The sequence below is a fragment of the Phalacrocorax carbo genome, chromosome 1, assembly GCF_963921805.1.
Source record: "Phalacrocorax carbo chromosome 1, bPhaCar2.1, whole genome shotgun sequence".
In the NCBI taxonomy this organism is placed as follows: Eukaryota; Metazoa; Chordata; class Aves; order Suliformes; family Phalacrocoracidae; genus Phalacrocorax; species Phalacrocorax carbo.
Window position 1 is genome coordinate 81,866,942 of NC_087513.1, and position 20,915 is coordinate 81,887,856.

Here is a 20,915-nt window from a genome sequence, read left to right on the forward strand (position 1 = left end):
TACCCAAGGGAGGTTGCAGGTCTAGGTGTATGTATACCTTTGTAGCCCTTATAATGAATCTGTGGAGCCTGCGGGGAAAAGAATATCAAATAAGATACAGAATGTCTTCATGCCCCTAGGGCCAGTGGGATTCACACACATACTTGGGGTCCTTCCTGTCTCAGAGTCATTGATTTCATGATATATCAAGATTAAAAGCAATTCCTTCATGATGGATAAAATCATGGGTTAAGAGTATATACATTATCAGAAGCACCTGCTTTCTACTGGATGCTGAAGCTGTGAAAGTAAATGCAGTGGTAACTGAAGTGCAGCCAACTGCAGCATATTCTGCTCATCAGGGTAATTTTTTTTCGGTCATTTTATGACCTACTTTAGGTGCTTACATTTTTGCTAGTAGAGCAAGTTCACCTAAATAACAATGAACTGTTTTCTTCCAATGATTTAATAGTAACCCCCCCACCCGCCCCAAATTCTTTTTCTATAAAAAACATATGGATAACATGCATGCCTTCACTCAACCAGAGAGTGTTTGTTGTCTTAAAAATGTTCAGCTCATCATAAGCAGCTGTTGGTTATGTGCAGCAGCTGGAGACATTACTGTGGGACACTTCATGTGTTAACTCAGTTCCTTTCTGGCTTGTTTTTTATTTTTTTTCCTCGTTATCCACTCTATACCTTTCTTCCTCTCCATCTAGTACTTCTTTTTCTCCCATGCTCCTTTCCCTGGCACCGTTTTTTCTTTCCTGTGCCATTTGTGGGGCTCCATTATTCCTCTTTTCTTTTTTTCCCTCTCCTTCTTCATTTTATTATATCACACCCTCTCTGATGTTTTTTTTACTTAATTGTTTTATGAGGCCATTTTCTGTTTCTTTCTATAGTCCAAATTTTCCACCTTAACCTTATTCTCCCCTTTCCCCGCCTGCTGCTTTACTGGTTATCTTGCCCTTTTCTCCTAGTTTAAGTAAGTTCTTCGAACTACTTTTCCAAGTTGCACTGCATAGTATTCATTAGCTTTACAGAGAAGCTCCTGCACACCACAAATGCGAACTCTGTGTCACTCACAACATTTTAATAAGTTTCTCACCCTCTCTTACTATCATTTGTTATTTAGTGGATGTGACATTGCAACTGTTACAGTCAAAGTATATTGAATTTAGTGGACACAGGAGGTTTTGTACTTGGAAATAAACTTCTCTCCCTATTGTACAATTAATCGGTATAAGGATTAATGCCAGACTTTATAAAAACAACAACAAAAAAAGTATGCAAATTAGATTAAGCCTGCCTAGTACTACTGTTTAGAAAAGCATTTTTCTGACTATCATTTTGCCCACTGATTTTTTTTTTTAAAAAACCCTCTACAGATAAGTGTAGGAAGCATGCTTAAAACAAAATAAACCCAGAAAAATATCCTTTACCTTCTAGAATACCAGAAGGCAGGAAATCCCTGGCTCTTGCTGTGGAAAATGTGTGCAAACTTCATGTGCCATCAGGCTGAGAGATGGAAGGCTTAAATACCTTCAGGTAAATTTTAAGCACTTTTTCTTTTATTTATGAGTAAATGTGAATGTAGCACAGACTTCTGGTGAACCCAAGGAAAGTGCATTTTTTAGATTGGATATTAGGAAAGATTTCTTCACCAAAAGGGTTGTCAAGCATTGGAAAAGGCTGCCCAGGGAAGTGGTTGTGTCACCTGCCCTGGAGGTATTTAAAAGTTGTGTAGATGTGGCACTTTAGGGACATGGTTTAGTGGTGGACTTGGCAGTGTTAGATGTAGGTTTGGACTTGATGAACTTAAAGGTCTTTTCCAACCTAAATTATTTTATGATTCTGAGGGTGGGGGGTGGCGGGGTGCGGTTTTATGTTTGTTTTTTTTTTGTTTTAAAGCAGCTCCTAACTCAGCCAGAATCAACATGGCTATGGAAGTAAATAGAGCATGATGACTTAGTTGATAAACAATGCTGTTTACTAAAGATTTCCATGTTTTATAAACTTCACCACTGTGGTACATTAATTGAAATATCAGTAAAGGAATAGTCAGGTTGTATACTATCCTGAAAACTTACTGTCCTGTGTTGTTCCTGTGTAAAGCTAACAGCCTTTAAATCTTTACAGCCAAATGAATCACTTCAGGATGGCTGTGATAATCACTCCTGTAACATAAATGAGAAAGGGGAATTTATCTGGGAAAGGAGAATCACTATCTGTCCTCCATTTGATTCCAGAAGATGTTTGGCTGAAGGAGTAAGTAGTGAAATGAGTCCTGTTTCCAGGTTTCCTAATAGACACTGTCATATTTATGATACACCTTATGTGTATCATAAACATGTGTGTCAGCACCTTGGCTAAACTGAATTTGAATTTTCTTTGAAATTCAGAAAAATATACGTTTTCTTTATTTTAAAATATATGCTGGTTTTATGTGGGACTATAGTGCAGGGGAGATACTGAGCTTGTGTTAATTCTGTTCCATATGAAGCAGTAAACATAAGAAAATGGTTGTTCTAATAATGTTTTCAGGTTGTTATTCAGAGCAAAACTGTGTGGATAATTAAGGAAACTGATAAAACAGTCACATCACCTCCTTTTTTCCTATGAATATGCATGTGAAATGCTAAGACATTTTTTCTCTACCTTCGTATGAGATTAGGGAAAGGAATTTTCACAATGCTTTATGAATTGCTCAAACTTCCACACTTGCGGATATTTGGTGTAACGGTGTAATAAAACTGCCACCCAACATCTTTCCTGTGCTTTGAGTTTTGCCATAGACTGAGGAACAGAGTGCAGGTTGGGATGTAGGACATGGGGTACTGCTTTTGCTCATCTAGCAACACACAGCGGTTTATATCCACCTGTCCCCATTTTCTTGGGCATGACGGGAAGCAGGAAACCCTTTAAGAAAAGCTTGTGCCCAAACATCTCTCTACACACACATCTAGCAAATGGAGGATTTGATATAATGCAGGAAGAATACAGCTTCTACAATGCATTTCTCGCTTTGTGAAATCACTAGCGCGCACAGTTTTGTTATACAAACAAGGATTTAGAAAAATGCAGGATTATATTAGAGGCTTCAGTTTATTATCATATTCTAAAGGTCTTCATTGAAAAATCAATGAAGAATAATTTACTTTTTAACCAGAACTTCCCAAACCACCTTTATTCTCTCATCCAAATGAATGAACTATTTCAGCTATACAGTTAGTGGGTTTCATCTAGTTACAGACAGAAAGTTCAGGTTTTTTACTGAAAAAGCCTCCAAACTTTTGCATGTAAATTCAGGTGTTTAGTGGAACAATGGTGTCACCCTGCAACATAAATATTTCCCCATTTTTCCTTTCACTAAGAGTTTTCAGTAGTTTTCCACCATACACATATTTCTGAGAATTATTTTCTACCTGGTAGGAATGAAACAAGAAAAAGAAAAAATTTGGCTGTTAAAACTTACTTAATTGACAAATGTGATATTTTATGATGATGTGTCTGTACGTTATCAGCTGTTGTGGAAAAGGAATGCTTTCATCTAGATTGCTAAAATAATCAAAAGACACTGTTTAACTTCCTTTCTTAAACAGACATAAGACTTGAATGCTATTGGTTTTATCACTCAGGTTCCCAGAAATTTCTTCGTATTCATTGTCTTTACTTTAGAAAGCTCCTGATATAAGGTGAAAGCAATATTTTCAGGTGTTGAACTTACTAACAAAGTAAATTGTTTCCAATCAACTATCAACAAATACAATCACAAGTTCAAAACCTTAAAATGGATAAAGAGATGATTACTAATGTAGATTTATATTTTTGTACAATACAGGAATACAATTTCCTTGCCTAATACTTTATTTTAAACATCCCTTTGTATTCTTCCAGCAGAACCAATGTGTATTACTTGTGCAAAATAGAAGTTTTCTTTTTTTTTTTTTTTAGGGCAGAATTGCAAAAGTTGGCAATACCTGCTGTGACACATGTAAGTAAATAAGCCAAAAGTCTTGTATGAAAATTGCAGAGAGTGTAAGCTACTGGGTAAGGAGCTATGTTTTGCATAAGATGCAGTTTAATGAAACAGAGCTAAGCAACATGGTTAAAATAAACCATCAGACAAGTCCATCCTCTGGCTGGGATACTGCTGTCATGTTTTGCCCACTAGAACACGTGTTTTGACAGTATTCACAAGTGCTTAGAAAGAAATAGATACTCTCCATGTTTTATGATTATCTTAATTATGAATGTTTTGTTTTATTGTTCTTCTAAAGATAACAGGAAAACAGTGTTGCACACACAGGTTGGAAAGTCACATAACCTGATGCTGAATATATGAGGCAACCACTTCATGAGTGATCAATCAACTTAAAATTAATTTAACAATAAAACCCTGGTGGCAGTGATGTAATTTTTATTGGTTTTCAATAATGTAATACCCCCAAAATGGTAGGGGAAATGCTTGTCAAAGGTGCATTCCTACTGAACACCCTGACTGCATCTTAAATTCAGCAGTTTAGGAGTCAGTCCTGCAACTCTTAATTTCATGCATCATTGTGTGGATAATCCAAATGTCAGTCAGGCTGTGGGTGTAGGAAGTGTTTGCTTACATGAGGAAGGATTGCAGGGTTGGGTTCTCATTTCTAAAATGAATCTCTGATGGTTTTGTGAACAGACAACTTCTCAGATGTCTCCTCTGTAAGTAAAAAAATAGTAATATCGTAGCTCAAAATAAAATAAAATACAAAGTAACAAAAGATTGATATTCTCTTTTAAGGTCAGAATATAAACATTTTGCCTGTGTTCGTTTTTTTTTTTTTAATTTATTTTTTAATCTATGCATATGCTGATAAATAAAAGATGGCCAGCATAGCAGCCCGTCACCACGCTGGCACAGTACCTGCTATAATAATACCCCTGATGAAGGATGTTAACCCCTAGAGAGTTTGCAGCCATTGCCTGCCCGTATAATCACTGACTTCCGTCTTGAGAAACAGAAGTCAGAAAGCTACTGAGATAGGCTGTCTTTAAATGCCTCAAACAGGTAATTTAGTTGAGAGCGTTAATCTACCAGGCTTTAAGTAAGAATAAGGAATACTTAAAACGGTTTATTAAATAACCCAGATTTTATGATTAAAAGACAGGGTGGTGGGAAGGCTTTACTAATCGAGAATGCCTATCACTGCAATTGAGGAGATGAGAAACCCAGTTCCAACTGAGCACAGCTCAGTACATATATTTATTTAACAGTTATAGTCATTTAAAGTGATACCTCCTTGTAGCAGCAAAAGCAAACTGATTTAAGTGAAATATTTTGTGCCAAAAACATTTTATCAGCCTTCAGATCCTTATTCCCATGGATGTTTGCTTGGATATAGCTCAAAACTGAAAAGTCCTGTGTTACAGCGCAGTCCTATAACTGGTCACTTCTCTATTTTGGGCCCTTCATAAGGAAAAAAGCCAACATACAGCATCCAGCCAGCTAACCAGAGGTTATCAACTGAAGGATAGTGGTTAACACATAGCTTTCAATCAAACAGATACTTCTAGATACCAAACTCTCTTTCTATCTCCTCTTATTTACATCTTTCCACCAGGGAACTCAGTAGCACCATACAGTTTGATAAGTACTGTACAGGGAACGCCAAGGCTTGGCAAAGCTACTGTAAAACCAGAATAATTTCATTATTCTTAGAAGTCAGATAAGAGAATGATCAGTTTCTTATGGACACAGAGACTTAGACATAGGTTACAATGCCTTCCCAGGTCTTGAGAGAGTTTGTTTTTCAGACACCACAGTACCATAAAGAATTGGGCAAAGAACTTGTTATCTCAAGTTCAAAGCACAGTTCAGGGTGATGCCTTTGGTTCAGTAGAGTCCTCTGTGGCTTTGAGCAAAGGTTGTTTAAGAAGCCAGTTTCCTTCTCGATGTTATACCTCGGCAACTGGAGTTTGTTAGTGTGTCTGAGGACATTGTTTCAGGTTTTAAGTATGTAAAAGTATGTAAGCGAACAGGCTTATTTTCTCATTAGACTTTTGTGGTACTAACAAAGGACTTGATTATTTGCAAAGGACATTCCTTATTTTCCTACTTAACAAAGAAGTTGAATGTTGGCTTCTTACCTCTTTTCCCTGTTGATCTCCGTTGCATATATCTTGTTAAGTTACAAGCGTTTGACTCTGCAAAGGAGGCACAGTCTACAAAAAAAGTAAATGAGAGTAGTAAAGTAACTTGAGAACAAGTCAGTAAGTCAGGATCAAAAGGGTGATGAAGCTGTGTTGAGTCTGATGACAATTATTTTGTTTGGGCTTTTCAGATGTGCAGATACAATTGTGTGTTCCTTCCAGGTGGACAAGTTTTATCAAATGGAGTGATGAAATCATTACAAGAGAATTGGCAGCTCCAGCCCTAGAGCCAGAAACATTTTTCAAGCTTTTTTTTTTTTTTTTAATGAAATGTAAAGCCTTTGCAAGGCACACAGCCAATGTGATACTAACATTCCCATAGAAAAGGTATTGAAAGCTATGTTTGCTGCTAGGAAGGATACATTTCTCTTCAATGTATGTATGTATTTAGTTGTGCAGTTGGCCAGCTGAGTTCCTTCAGCTCTCTGAAATGCTGTTGTGTAGTACATAAAAAATAGTCCAGTATTCTGGTAAATATAGAAATTCTGTTGGTTAGCTAGAAATGAGTAAAAGTAGGAGTCTCTTTACACAGAAGCATAGCACTATATTAACACTACAAAGAATTACTGTTTGAAGTGTATAACATATCCATTTAAAAAAGCATGAGCTCTTTCAGAAGACTTTAGATGTGGACCAAACCAGACAAGAGTGTTCAGAACAAAATATTCTAGATTAGTCTGTATTTGAGCATGTCAATGGTGAGGTTCCCTTCAAAAGTGGAAGAGCAGAGTACCTGTCAGCTACTGCAGTTAACAGATCATAGCAAACCAACCTCACTTCACAAAGACAGATCAGCAGATTCCCTGAGCTTGCACTCTCCATGCATAACATATCCAGACCTACTGCCTCTTGTGTGGATTTCTTCTTAGATGGAAAAAAACCCAGGGAGAATTTACCTAACACTAAGAGCAAAAAGTATTGGAAAACAAGTATCAGTGTATTTCATGACTTCCACTGTCTTCAGTAAAAGTTTCCATTGACCCAAAGTTAGACTTTCACAGAATTCATTTTCTGATTTCATTTTTTTTCCCTCTAGGCTTCCTTTTGCCATGTTAGTTTTCTGCAAAATCCACTGCACATGCAAGGACTGTTAGGAGTTGCCAAATCTAGGAGCCTGATAGAGGAGAGGCTGCCACAGATCCAGGTCCAGGCAACAGTGAGGCTAAGCATGTAGCCCAATAGGCACACACGCAAACACATGTGTACAACATGCACACACATTATTTATGTACATGCAGAGGAGCACTCACTACTCTGGCAAACACAAACAGCACCCCCATTCTCATCTTGATCTCCCCTCTGGCTGATCAGGATGAAAGTCCTTAGTGGTCTTAGGCACTCAGTCTGTCCAGTAAGTGGCCCTGCATCCCTGCTAACCTAGATTTATAGGCCATATGACCTGTGGTCTAATTCCAGTTGCTGGCACTTACACCTCCATACACACACATCCGCACAGAAGAGAGAGTCCATCCCCCAGAACAGCAGCTAGAAATAGAGTTTAATAAGAAGACAGGACAGACTGCAGTGATCAAATGTAGGGCAAGGTCAGACAAAACTATGGATCAGCAGCTGTGTAACATGCAACCAGCCCCCTTTATGCCTTTATCAATCCATTTTCCCACGCTTGTTCCTCACCAAACTACCTTAATCCCTCTCTTTCCCCACTTTTGTTTCCCTGCCTAAGAATCCCATGATAAGTCAGTCATGTGGAATCCCAGGATGTTCTCCCCTAGCATTGCATAAGGAGTCCCACACAGTCCTGAAAGCAGTGACCCAGCTTGTGATGTCATCATAATGCCATGATCTGGAGAGCTGCTCCCATTGACTAATACTGAAGGGCATCATCCCAAGACAATAGGATCTCTGTCCTATAACAGCCTCAGGAATATCCAGGTCAGGGTGTTCTGTTTCTCTCATTAGGTTATATGGGTTATCGTGTGTGTCATCTTTGAAAGGAGAGTTACCTAAAACAGAAGCCAACAGGCAAAAGGCAGATATTAGGTGGCAAGGTGACTTTGAAACAAAGCAGTTAATTGAAAAGAAACATGAAGGAAACCCTGCTCTCCAGCGGAATTTCAGGGCTGTAGTGTGATGTAGTCACACATGTCTACATTGCTCACTCTAAGGAGACATATCTAATTCTCTTGCTAGGCATCCTACCAGTAATGACATCTCACTTACAGCAATTTCAGTAATAAGAAGGGAGTTAAAAAACCACAGTTGTCAGCACTGTCAAACACTTTTTGTTTTAAACTCGGTAGGTGTGAAATTGGAATGTCGACCAGTAAGTACCAGGCTGCAGTATTCAAATATCAACGGATGTGTGGCTGAAAAGGAAGTGCCTATTTCTCATTGCGAGGTAAATAACGAAAGCAACCCCCCTGCCCCAAGACCTGCCTTTGCCCCCTTTCTGTCTTCTACAAGGGAAACCTTTGCCTTCACTGTGGCTTCACGTCAGTAAGTGTAGCATCAGTTCCTGTCCTGATTCGCTCAAACAGTGTAAATCTCATTGACACTTTATATCCTAAAGTAATTTAATGATGCTGAGTTTTCCATATTCAAGCCAACATGAAAAAAGACACAGACACAAAAGCTTTGCTTGTACCACTCTCCTTTGCTTCCATCAGAAACTGACTCTGAAGTGGCTTTGTTAGGACTTTCTACATGAAAAAAGAATTTTCATCTTAGTATTAGTGAAGCTGATTTTCAGATCTGAGTCTACAGTTAAGCACACATATCCCTCTTCAGCCTCTGAAGTTGATTTATGAGTGTAAATAGGTATTTATATGCATAATACTTTAAAAGATATTTAAACTGAGTGCTACGATTTTACTTCTGTGCTCTGTAAGCTCTATGACTCTTCTCTTAGCCTGAGCACTAAGATGTTGTGATCTGCACATATTGTGCATTTCTTCCACAATCAGATTAAAAGTTTAATGTCTTGCCCATCAGTGCTTACACCTTATAGGGCAACTTCCATTTGAAACAGGAGCATGGCTTCCCTTCTGGATGTTCCCATCGATCTGAGAATGGGAACCAAAGATTATATTTTCTTCCCTGGCTGGGTTGTAGCAGGACAGCTGCTCAATCTGAGATAACCAGGCTTCATACAAGGATTGTATACAACCAAGCTATGGCGTACAAGGGTGGCAGTCAAGAAGATAGCTTGCAGCCAGCCTCTTGAGTATTTTTTGTAGTTAAGGCAGTAGGCAAAATTAATCTCTCTCTTTCTCATGACTACTGGGAAAAGAATGGGAACACAGAGGAGAAGTATTAAGGGCATACATGCCTGTACTTTTCAGATAGCAAATGAAGGCCCTTCACCAGGTAGCTATACAAGTCTTAATAAGAGTGAAACCTTTAAGAACAACAACAAAACCACTTACATTCCATTAGGGGAAAAAAAAAAAAAAATTATCTGTTTCAGTCACTTCACAATTCATAGAACAATCTCTTGTCCTGTCCACAAGTCAGTGATAATCAGGTTCGTAGCCATAAAATCGTATGTATTGATATTTCCCCTGCAAAAGTATAGATTTTATATTGTGTATCTGACCATATATTGAGTAAACTAAGTACCCCTGCTATAGCTGGTATTGAATACAGTGTTCCTAAAATCCTCCCTGATAATGCTATGCAATTTCTTTGTATTAATCTCACGAATAAGAGAGAGCAGAGCCACAAAAAGAAATGGACGCTGCCAGAGTTTGATGTGGGGCCATTTGTTTTTACATCAGGAAATCTTATAGCTACAGGCATTGACAGCTTGGTCTAAATTAGTAAAGTGGCCAGACAAGTAGAACAAGGAAAGATAGCAACCAGCAGGATAACAATGGATGTGTGGCTTGCAACATTTGGGCTAAAGAACTTTGTGAATGCATGATCTCATACAGCTGAGACGATAACCATATGTGCTTAGAAACCAACACAACAGCCCTGGATATCAGCTCTGATATTTGAAATTATAGGCTATTTTTTTGTGACCAGTTTCTTCACCTGTCCTTTGCTATGCTTATGCTCATGCTCATAAGACATTGCTCTTTGACCAGCACCCCACATTCTGGAATCAGATACCTGTTTCTGAGTTCACGTTTCACAGCAGAGTACTGAATGCCAGGGAAAGTCATCCACGGCTCTTTTGAAGGGAAGAACCTGGATTCTGATTGCACTGAGGTCTGGCACTGTTCATACTTGGTATATCTTTTTTCCATTTAGGGGAAGTGCAGAAGCAACACCAGATACTCAGTTCAGACAGGGAAATGGGAAGACCTGTGCAGCTGCTGTACAGCCACTCAAACGACGACAGTCACAATCCCTCTCCGGTGTGCCAATGGGACGGTGGTGCAGCATTACATCCCTTCTGCCTCTCAGTGTGAATGCTATTCTCGGAAGTGTACAGACTGAATATTTCCAAAAAACGCAGTTGTGTAATCTTAAGTTTTGTGATGAGGGAGCAAGCCTCATTTTCTCTCTGTAGACCATTTTATCCAGTAGAATCCTGACTAACTAATTGTATCAGCATAGCAAACAGTAAAACTTACTAGCACAACAGAGCATTTTCTGATTATTCTTGGTGTTGTTTATAGATAAGGTATTGTAGATTGTATTGTTCTCCATCTTCACCATGGAAAGTAATCCACGTTATTAAAAACAAAAAAAAAGCACACAAACCCACCACACAATAACAGAGACTTGCTTCTACTTAAAGGACATATCCCAAAGCGTTTAGCATTGGCTTCAGAGACATTACACTTCCATTCCCCACTTCAGACCTTGGTGATAGACTATATGATTTTAGGTTTTCGGTCTTATTTTTTCATCCAGTTAGGAAGTGCAGTAATTTCAGAGTAAGACTGCATAGTAACAAAGTGATGATCTTGGTACAAAAACAATACTGGTTATGGCTCAGGCAACCAAATATCTTCTGCAATGCATACACATATTCCTCCTGAAGCTGAATGCAAAGAAATTGTGTGCTGAGGACAGGTTGTGTAATTTCTGTAAGTCCTCAGTACTTGTGAATGGGCTGAGGGACAGCTTTTACTATTTACTTCAGCACTTCCGCAGACCAATTTGCAGAGAAAGCTCATCAGTAATCTCCCATATTTCCAGGTACCAGACCTTTATCTATTGCATTACCTACAAAGGTTAGAATTCTTTCAAACGCAGAATTGTCAGTGGCAGGTTTAATTTAGTTACTGCTGCCACGGATGAATTTAACAGGATTTAAATTCCACTTGGTCTGGTCAGGCCATGGAACACAAAAGATTTTCGAGTGGGTTACTGGTCATGTGGAATCTAGTGCCAGTCAAGGAGTTTCACTGGGAAGTAGTAATTCCTCAAGAAATATGAGGGAGGGAAAACTGTTCATTTGAAAGACAGTTTTTGAAAGACAAGAAATATTTAAACTTCTTGTTGAGTTGGGTTAACTTTTTTTTTTTTGCATAGTATTTGTAATTCAGATATAGGAGGTGTATTACATAAAAAAGTGACCCCAAACTTTTCATATGTTTGTGATTAGATCAGTAAGGCTTAAGAATAAGTTATGGGTGAAAAAAAATCATAGTTTCTCCAGCTGTAGCAGAAGTGTTCTTGAACTAGTGAAAAGCATACATATAAGTCCTGAAGGGTAAGAGTGCACCTGAGAAGCCTAGCAGAAAAGGTCAGAAAATCATGTTATTCTTGTGCAGTTTTTAGGCTGGCATCTGTAGAAATGGAAGGCATTTCAGATGACATTGTCACCATTGTCCCTGGGTCACAGAGAGGAAAGTTTTGAGATTAAAAGCTAATGGTCCTCACATGAATGCCATGTCACATAATTAAATGGGCCAAAACACCTCCCAGTCTGCATGAATGGCTCCCTTTGGGAGCAAACAAAAACTCCCTCTGTGCTTTCAACTAAAAAGGCAAGCTGTATTCCTTATGGAGAGGAACCAGGTAGATCCCTGCTGCTTCCTTTCTGTCATTCAGCTGTGGATTCAACACATATTGAATTGTAGGCCCTTTTTCCCCTTATTATTCATTCAAGACATCCCCTATTGTTGGACGGTGCTAGGAGAAGCATGGGCCTTCTATGCATCTGTTTCTTCTGCTATGGGACCACAATAACCCAGGGAGATAAACCGTTTTAATTGGCACCAGCCCCACTTACTGCAGTAGATCTGCCACCAGTTTTCCTCCAGCCTCGCCCTAGCTCCTTGTAGCTGCCTCTGGTTATTAAGCTTCCTGACAGATGGATTTGGGTCAACCCAGGTAATACGGCTGCACAGCAGCTCATCTGAAGCTGCAAATAAGCAGCTCCTTGTATAGCAGCCTGCTACATCAGAGAGGACCAGAGAAAAGGAGGAGACAGGTGGTAAAAGGCAATGTTTTTCTCTGCCCTTTACCATCAGTGGACTACCCCTTTGTTTCCATCGGTGCCCTCGCCCAGACTGACCTTTCTTAGCTCATGAAAGCAGACAGGATTGTGGCCTAAGGCTTCATGGCTGAAGAAAAGTCTTCTAATGAGATCATTGTATGAGTCAGGCACCAGCTTATCAGCATGGGGAGGGCAAACAGCAGCATCCATAGAGCAGAGATGGAATCACAGTTTTCTGAGCTTCTGAAAAGCAGACACACAGAGCTAGTATTTTCTACTAGCAACAAAGTGGATGGACGGATCTGACTAAGAGAGGGGCAAACATTCCTGCTTTCATCACTTCTACCTCAATTAACAAGAAAAATCTTGTGGATCTAAGTGTCTCAAGAGAGAAACAGATTAAAATAACGATATTGGCTTTCAGACTACAGCAATTAGTATTTTTCATAAGGAACTCTAGATTATTTATTGGAAAGACTGCTTGGTTACAGGGTCAAATTCATAGCAGATGTAGCTCAGTGTAACTGGCTAAGCAGAACTATAGTAAGACTTTACACTGGTTCAAGAATTTGTCTCATACTACATGGCTTTTCTTTACCTTCCTAGGTTGCAATTCTGCTTTCAGGCAACTATGCCAGTATATGGACCAAAGTGGGCACACAATATATCGCATGAGAACGTTCTGGGTTTTCTTACGGAATAGAGTTCTATGGGCTTCCATATGGTCTATATGTTATTATTCAGGCCTAGCTTGTACCTACATATTCCAGGCAAAGACAAAGCCCTGTTGTACTCAAGGCCAGAAGGATCTTCTTCCTTGAAAATCCTGTCATAGAAACAGACAAGAGGGAAAGAGCAAAAGGAAGGGCATATTATAACATCTCCCTTAACAGACTGAGAAGGTACATTAATTTTTGGCCTTGACCTGCTGGTATGAGAACCAAGCTTTTTTCAGGCAGTCTGCTACAAAAGAGCTGCCTTTCATCTAAGGCTCTTGTGGTGCCAGTAAGGCAATGAGCTCTGAGTTCCTCCATTCAAGTTTCAGTTGCCTTTCAGATGGCCCAGTTTCACTTAATGAAACTCCACTGTTTCCAGAGGCATTCTTCCCTAGCAGAAGTGAAGAATAAAATCAAGCCCGTAATCAAGTACCTGCTTAGGAGGGGACTGTGTCCACAAACAGCAGTACCGTGCCCACACATCAGACAGTTCATACATCAGAATGAGCCATTAACATTAACCAGCAGAATCAAGGCTTTGAGGAACATTGTTTTTCAACTTGTACATGCTGCCTGTGAGTTTTGATGGTTTTGAGCTACCTTAGTATTTGCGTTTCCACCAATGATTTGGAACATGTCCCACTACTTCAGAAGACCGGCTGGATCACTGAGCATAGAATCATAGAATCATTAAGGTTGGAAAAGACTTCTAAGATCATCAACCCAACACCACCATGCCTCCTAAACCGTGTCCCAAAGTGCAATGTTTACATGATTTTTGAACACCTCCAGGGATGGTGACTCTACCACCTCACTGGGCAGCCTGTTCCAATGCCTGACCAGTCATTCTGTAAAGGCTGTTTTCCTAATATCCAGTCTAAACCTCCCCTGATGCAACTTGAGGCCATTTCTTCTTATCCTATTGCTAGTTACGTGGGAGAAGAGACCAACACCCACCTCACTACAACCTCCTTTCAGGTAGTTGTAGAGAGCCATAAGGTCTTCCCTCAGCCTCCTCTTCTCCAGGCCAAACAACCCCAGTTCCCTCAGCTGCTCCTCATGAGACTTGTTCTCCAAACCCTTCATTAGCTTCATTGCCTTTCTCTGGACACGTTCCGGTGACTTGATATCCTTCTTGTACTGAAGGGCCCAAAATTGAACACAATATTCAAGGTGTGGTCTCACCAGTGCTGAGTACAGGGAAATCACATCTGTACTCCTGGCCACACAATTCCTGACAGAAGCCAGGATGCTGTTGGCCTTCTTGGCGACCTGGGCACACTGCTGGCTCATGGTCAGCTGGCATGCTACAGGATATGTTTACAGGAACTTTAAATTGATTTGGGGAGGAGTCATATAACTTCTTAATTATTAAAAGCACCTAATCTCTCTCCTAACTTTTACAGACTTCCAAGCACCACTCCTCTACAGCAGGTGAAACACAATCTGGTATACTGCCATTATCTGTCACAACTCTGCATTATCAACTAACGCTATACTTACATTACCTCAGGGAACAGCAATGCCCAGATATGATTTTAGCTGTTGGAAAATGTCCTTAAAAATAGACTGCGGACCTAGCTCCACTTTACCAGCTGGATATTGCTTCCTCCTCATATTGCCTCCTGTGTATATTATTTATTACCTGAGCTAACTGTGTTACCTGTAATGGACCCATCCTTATGGCTTATAGGAGCTAGTAATTTGAGCCTGTGCAGTCCTTTGAGTCTGCAGGTATCCCGGCAGGACCTGGATCTACATTCCTATAAGATTCCAAAGTTAGCGGGTATGCCTTTCTGTTTTAGAATTTAATTGGTGCAGCATATAATGTGGATATAAAATAGCATAATTTTCAACAAGTTTTCATTCCCCTCTCCCAGACATAAGTGTATACAAAGCAGCAGGTTTGTATACACCTATCCAGGTAGCATATTAATTGGTTATAAAACATCAAAGCAAAAACCAGTTTAACAGTTGCTTCCCTTGGAGTAGTCTTCAATCCCACTTTATTAGCAAAGCTACCAGAAGCTCTAAGTGATTACACTATTGTCCTGTGCCAAGTAAGCATGAACTACGCTGAGATCTGTGCAGGTGTGGACGTTGGAACAAAGTGCAACTCATTTTTTCAATAGGATGGAGTGGTTATGAAATTAAGAAAAATTACAGGCACACCACCTCAAAACTTGTATGTATGGGCTAGTGTGCAACCAAAAGCCTGTATGAAGTAGCATCCCCTCTGCTAGAGAGCTTACACACAGCAACTGAGAACACTTTTTTTTTAATATGCTATCTTTTTTTACTTCTGTGATCTAATAGTTTTTATATTAGTCAGTCCAGAAGATATAGCATCCAGGTTTTCCCCTGCTTTGTAACTGAAGGCAGTTTCTAAATGTTATTCTGAGATTAACATAGGATACTAGGAGGGTAAGAACAACAAGTATTTGATACCAATTGATACATTACTTAGAAATTAGGAAATGCCATTCCAAAGGAGGAACTAATAAGAGTGGAATGATTTAAGTTTTCCTATCTGAAAACATTATTCTCTGTGAATACTAAAGCAAGTGCTAAGAAAAGTATTCTGTAACATGTAATGTACTCGTCTTCTCTGTATGCCCAAAGACCTTATCAGTCCTTTTCCCATTTTGTCAGGGGTAAGACATAGTGCATAAAGGTTTGACTGACCTGAATAAAGCTGTTCAAGGTGGAGTCAAGACTCCTGATCCCTCTCTCCCTTTTAAGTAAAATCAGGCATGTAACATGTAGGTTACACATAAGATTCCTCATGTGGCACTTCAGTTGAGCCAAAGTAAACAGATGAACACATTCTAATTTAATCTTATTCTCTGTTTCATTAAAAGGACAACTACTCAGTGAAAATCTGTTCAGAGTTTAAACCAGCACATGTATTTCTCAGCCTTGCTGGGAAAGTTTTATTACACCCAGCCCAAATTTTGGGACACAACAGCCCCACTGCCTCTTGTATACACTCAGTATCTTTGATAGATTAGCCATAGTGCATCAATACATCTCTCTGTGATACAGACAACCATGCTTCTTGCCAGTCATGACACAGTACCTGATCCTAATTCGCAGTAGAAACACAGTACTTTATTCAGTCTTTGAATAAATCCATTTTCCCCTCTCACACAAGAGGAACTGTCGTAGTGTCATAAACAGGCTAAAAGAAAAAGATTTGAACACCAAATAATTACGCTTCCCTCCAATTATCATCAGCAAACAAAAGTCTTTCCTCAGGTGGTATTAGTCATCAACAACTTTTCTTCCCAATACTTTGCTTAAATTGTAAGGTTGAAGGCTAAGTAGGATCCATCACCTGTTCTGATTAGACAGTTGATTACAAGATAATCCCCTGAATATTTCATGCAGTAATGACAGCACAGCATCCAGGCAGTAAGGTAACTTGAGCAGTTGACATAGAGCCTTATAAAAAGGTTTCTGCACTTACCTCCTACCTGGAAGCACTGTAAAACTTTGCAGATATAAAGACACTCTTCCCCACACAGACTACTTCCAAGATAGTCTAATCCTCGAACAACAGTATTTTGGACAGAGCTGGCTCTGTTGTAGAGCCCTGGTTTTGCATTATCTTTTTTAATTCTTCTCCTCCACTCCCTCTCCACTGCCTTCTGGGGAGTTAGGACAAAATATGCCTCTTACATTGCTTGTTAAGGTGATATGGAGCACGAAGAAAAGATGCTGAAGTTCCAGCAGAGAATTGCCATGGCCTCTCAGGTCATGCAAGTTTTGCCTTTTTCCCTTTCTTTCCTCCGTGATGGTAATCACCAAAACAGAAGGTCTCACTAATTAGCTTCAGTTTGTGATTTGCTTAAAGCAGGATCAAGCCAGGATGGAAATAGCTGCTAGTGCTGTTCACTAGTTAAGCCAGTGCAGAAGCAGACTGTGCACAAGATCAGCGTAGCCACATCCTATTAGCATTGACGCAACTTCCAGCCAAACCTCCAGGCAACATGGAAACACACACACACGGTAAGTTTATTCTCTGCTTCATTGTTAATTGCTGCCTATGAAGTTGAATAGGTGGAAAAGGGGTGGGGAACAGAGAAAGGAATACTTTGAAAGGACTTCTGTGTCTTCTTCCATCTAAAAAAGAAGAAACCTAAATAAAGCCAAGAAAAGTCTGTAGCCCAGGTTACATACAGAGAGTTCAGAGATAAAACACACAGAATTCATTTCTTCTGAAGCTCAGGAGTGCAGCTGTGGGTCAGTGCTGTGATCCATGTAGAAAAGACAATTACTAGGCAAATGTCTTGTGCTAGACTTCGGCTGTTTCCATCTGCATTTGCCTTGTTGCAATGCAACTGGGGGGAACAAGCAATATCCTTTTTCAGAAGACAATGTGCAGCAGTGAGCTTTCAGTTCCCATATGCAAGGAACAAATCTGCTCAGTGCATAAAGCCTGTGTCTTAGTTCCCAGTGTATAAGTTTAGAAAAATGTTCAGTCCTAATACTGCGTCACTACTCCTTTACTGATACGGTCAAAAGTTCTGTGGTTGTTTCCACATTATCTCATTGTTAGAGCTGTGAACTCTGAACTATCATGCAGCTCACTCAGTCCTGCTATTTCTGTGCTCTCCCATCCAGTCCCCATCCTAAAATTATTTACATACCAGACCACAGTGCGCAAAGAGCCATTAGATTTAATTAGATCTTTGTCAAGTTATTCCAGTGTCCTTTATTTATCCCTGGTCCTTCACTGCTGGAGTTAGTGCTAATATATACTTTATGTCAGAAAAAGCAGGGACTTCCTGTAATCTTTATGCTTAGACTAAGATTAAAAAAATAAAAAAGGGGAGCCTGTGAAGTTATACGTACAGTTGTATTTTATAGATACAGCTCCATTAAGTCTTCAGTTAATGAAGCCATTCCTTAGGCGGGTCAAGTTTTTGCAAGTTTTTGTTTTATACCATGTGGTTCCCACATATATCTCCACAGCTCTACTCCATTTCCTTCATTCTTGACCATTCAGTTTCATAATCTTCCACCTTTAAAAGACTCTCTGGTTCATGGCATGTGCCAGAGGTGAGTGAGCATCTCTTAATTGAGGTACATTCTTCCTGCTCTTAATGCTGGAGATGTGGGCTCTTGTGCATGAGGGTCTACCAAAGGGGCACAACCAAGGTTATTACACTTGTGTCTGTGACCGTAGCTACTCAGGCCAGTCAAAGCCAGCAAGGAGCCATACTCTCTGCCTTGCCTGCCCCTGTCTGTTTGAGGTGCTGCAATGTTGTTTCTGGCAGCAGTTCAGGGATGGGCTGTCAGGGCCTAGAGCGCATCACCCCATCTAGGTGTTTAGCTGGTCACATTAAAGAGTTTAGTTGGCTGAGTCCAAGGCCAGCTCCTTTATGGACCAGAGCTGTTGTGAAGAAAGCTGGAAGTGAGCTTCCCTCCCTTCCCTTGGGAACTGCTTTTAAACTGAGGCTTTACCGCTTGCCCCCACCTGCATTACACTGCAGCTGAGTAGCAGCTACATCTGTGCCCAGTCTCAGGTAATTGCCAGTTTGGCCCTGACCCAGACCCACTGGCTCTTCTTCCCAGCTTGACCTCAGACCTACCGTGCCACTGTTGTCTTGCTGGGGGATCACTGGGTTGTGTCTGATCCTGATCACTGTATCGAGCCCTGATCCTGACCTGGACTTGCTGCTCTGCATGTGGGCTCCCTGTCAGCAGGGTCACTCACTGCTCTGTTCTATCATGCTCTGCTCCAGACTCACCTTCCCCCAGGAAGCAGATGATCATAGGCCTTCTTTTCACTAAAGTGACTGTATGAGGATTGTTATTATCCTTTGTGCCAATAACTCTTAACTTTAGGGAATCAGTGAATATGCATTCATACAAAGGGCCAGAAGGTTATGGAAAAGTTGCTTTGTTGACTGCATATTAACAGCTTATTGACTCATTATAGTCTCAAAGTATATGGTGATATGGGAAGAAGCTCATCTTGTGCCAGAATTCTTGTGCACAGCTCTACCAAACTCAGAGCTGCAGCAGAGTGTGATTCTCTCCACTGTGCCTTCAGAACTACCATTAGTGTCTTTTAAGAATCATAGGAATTAGAGACAGATAAGGCTTTTGGATTGTCTCTAATGCTCTCTAATGCAGCACAGTACAAATTAAACCAAATTTCAGATTAGAGGGTATGAAGCCTGCCTGCCATGGAGAGGAGGAACTTAGAGGAAGTTTCTGGGAAATGGAAGTACAGGTGTGGCTTGCTGGAAGTAATGGTTCAGACAAGATCAGATATGGTACAGTCCTGCTGAGGCGTAAGGTGGGCAGCACAGCCCCATGCAATTCTCTGTCTACTTTCCATCTTCATCACATTGTCCCAGCCATATGCCCTGGGCTAGAAGACCTCCTGGGGAATGAAACTGGGGATGCAACCAAAGGGAGGAAGAAGCGGAGACAAGGGGTGGCAGCTTGAAAAAGAAAATTGCAGTATGACTGAAATACATATACAGGTGTGGCTGGATGTATTGAAATCAGCAACTCTAGATGTGCATATTCAGAACTGAGAAGTCATCAGCTTAGTGGGGATGTAAAGAACATATGTGTAACCATGGTGTATCTTTTTACTTATATATATATATGTCCTTTAAAAAAGATATGTTTAAGTCAAGCTACATCAAAACAGTGAATTCTAGTAGTTCTTTTTCATACCTACTCAGAGGGTCGAAGGAATAACAAGTTTGCCAAAAAAGGCTCCTAAATTGCAGATGTTTTGAACAGCCTTGCAGAGGAGTCTGTGCAAATACTGGTATACTTCTGACTGGTGTCTTTCAGAAATGCAGCCCATTTCTGATATGTATCTGGAAAGAGAAGATGATAAATGAAAGCAGGCCAGTGTCTGTGTCCTGGGTGGCCAAACCATTTACAATGTATTCTGCAAGTGGTTCTGCCTATGATAATCTGACCATCTGGACCACTCAGATTGGATAATTGGCTGTTACTCAGGATTTCATACAGAGTTCCTAATTAGGTAGGCTCCCTTAATGAATATTTCACAAGCAGTATGGTCCTTTAACACACCCTCTCAGTCCTTCCACTTTCGGCAGTATGTGCAGCTTCTTCAGCTTTGCACTTTAGACAAGGAATTGGCAACTCAAACGTTGAGGTCAATTGGTGCACATGCAGCCAACCCTTAAGTTTACAAAAAGCCAAAGCAAAGGAGTGCAGAGAGACTGAGCAAGCAAGTACATAATTACTGGCTGTGAACTGGCGCTGGAACTAGAGCTAGTCACTGATCTCTGTTCTGGAGATAGCTTGTCCTTGGAAGCCACTTACAGCTTAGATGTTTGACTGGGGGGATGGCTCCCAGGCTATTTTTCTAGAATGAGTGTATTTCTTCAATATTTGCTTTCCAGTTTGAATTCAAGATTCACTCTACTGCTGTTCTCTGGGGATATATATATGTACGAAAGCTATGCATCTGTGCATGTATAAAAATTTATATATATATATGCACATACACACACAGCTTGTTTCTATTGATACTAATTCCTCTAGAATATTTACAGAATGAGAACATGTAAGGCCAGATGTTATAAAGGCTTACAGGGTAGAGTGAGGTCAGGCAGCATCTGATGCAGAAGCCCCTGAAGTGCTGCAGTACCACAGGCAAGCACTGTCAA

At 40.2% G+C, this 20,915-nt stretch overlaps 2 protein-coding genes across 2 annotated transcripts in view; both read left to right on the top strand.

Annotated features, from left to right (window-relative positions):
* VWF (von Willebrand factor) overlaps positions 1-10,722 on the top strand; it is a 140,722-nt gene extending 130,000 nt beyond the window's left edge. The window contains exons 48-52 of the mRNA XM_009513179.2: positions 1,429-1,527; positions 2,119-2,247; positions 3,934-3,973; positions 8,433-8,530; positions 10,387-10,722. Coding sequence (XP_009511474.2) covers positions 1,429-1,527; positions 2,119-2,247; positions 3,934-3,973; positions 8,433-8,530; positions 10,387-10,575 — 555 coding nt within the window. The 3' untranslated portion in view covers positions 10,576-10,722. The remainder of the gene's footprint in view (positions 1-1,428; positions 1,528-2,118; positions 2,248-3,933; positions 3,974-8,432; positions 8,531-10,386) is intronic.
* Positions 10,723-14,913: 4,191 nt separating this feature from the next.
* Positions 14,914-20,915, top strand: part of ANO2 (anoctamin 2) — a 201,398-nt gene continuing 195,396 nt past the window's right edge. Inside the window, exon 1 of the mRNA XM_064437499.1 lies at positions 14,914-15,031. Within this exon, the coding sequence (XP_064293569.1) occupies positions 14,914-15,031 (118 nt within the window). The remainder of the gene's footprint in view (positions 15,032-20,915) is intronic.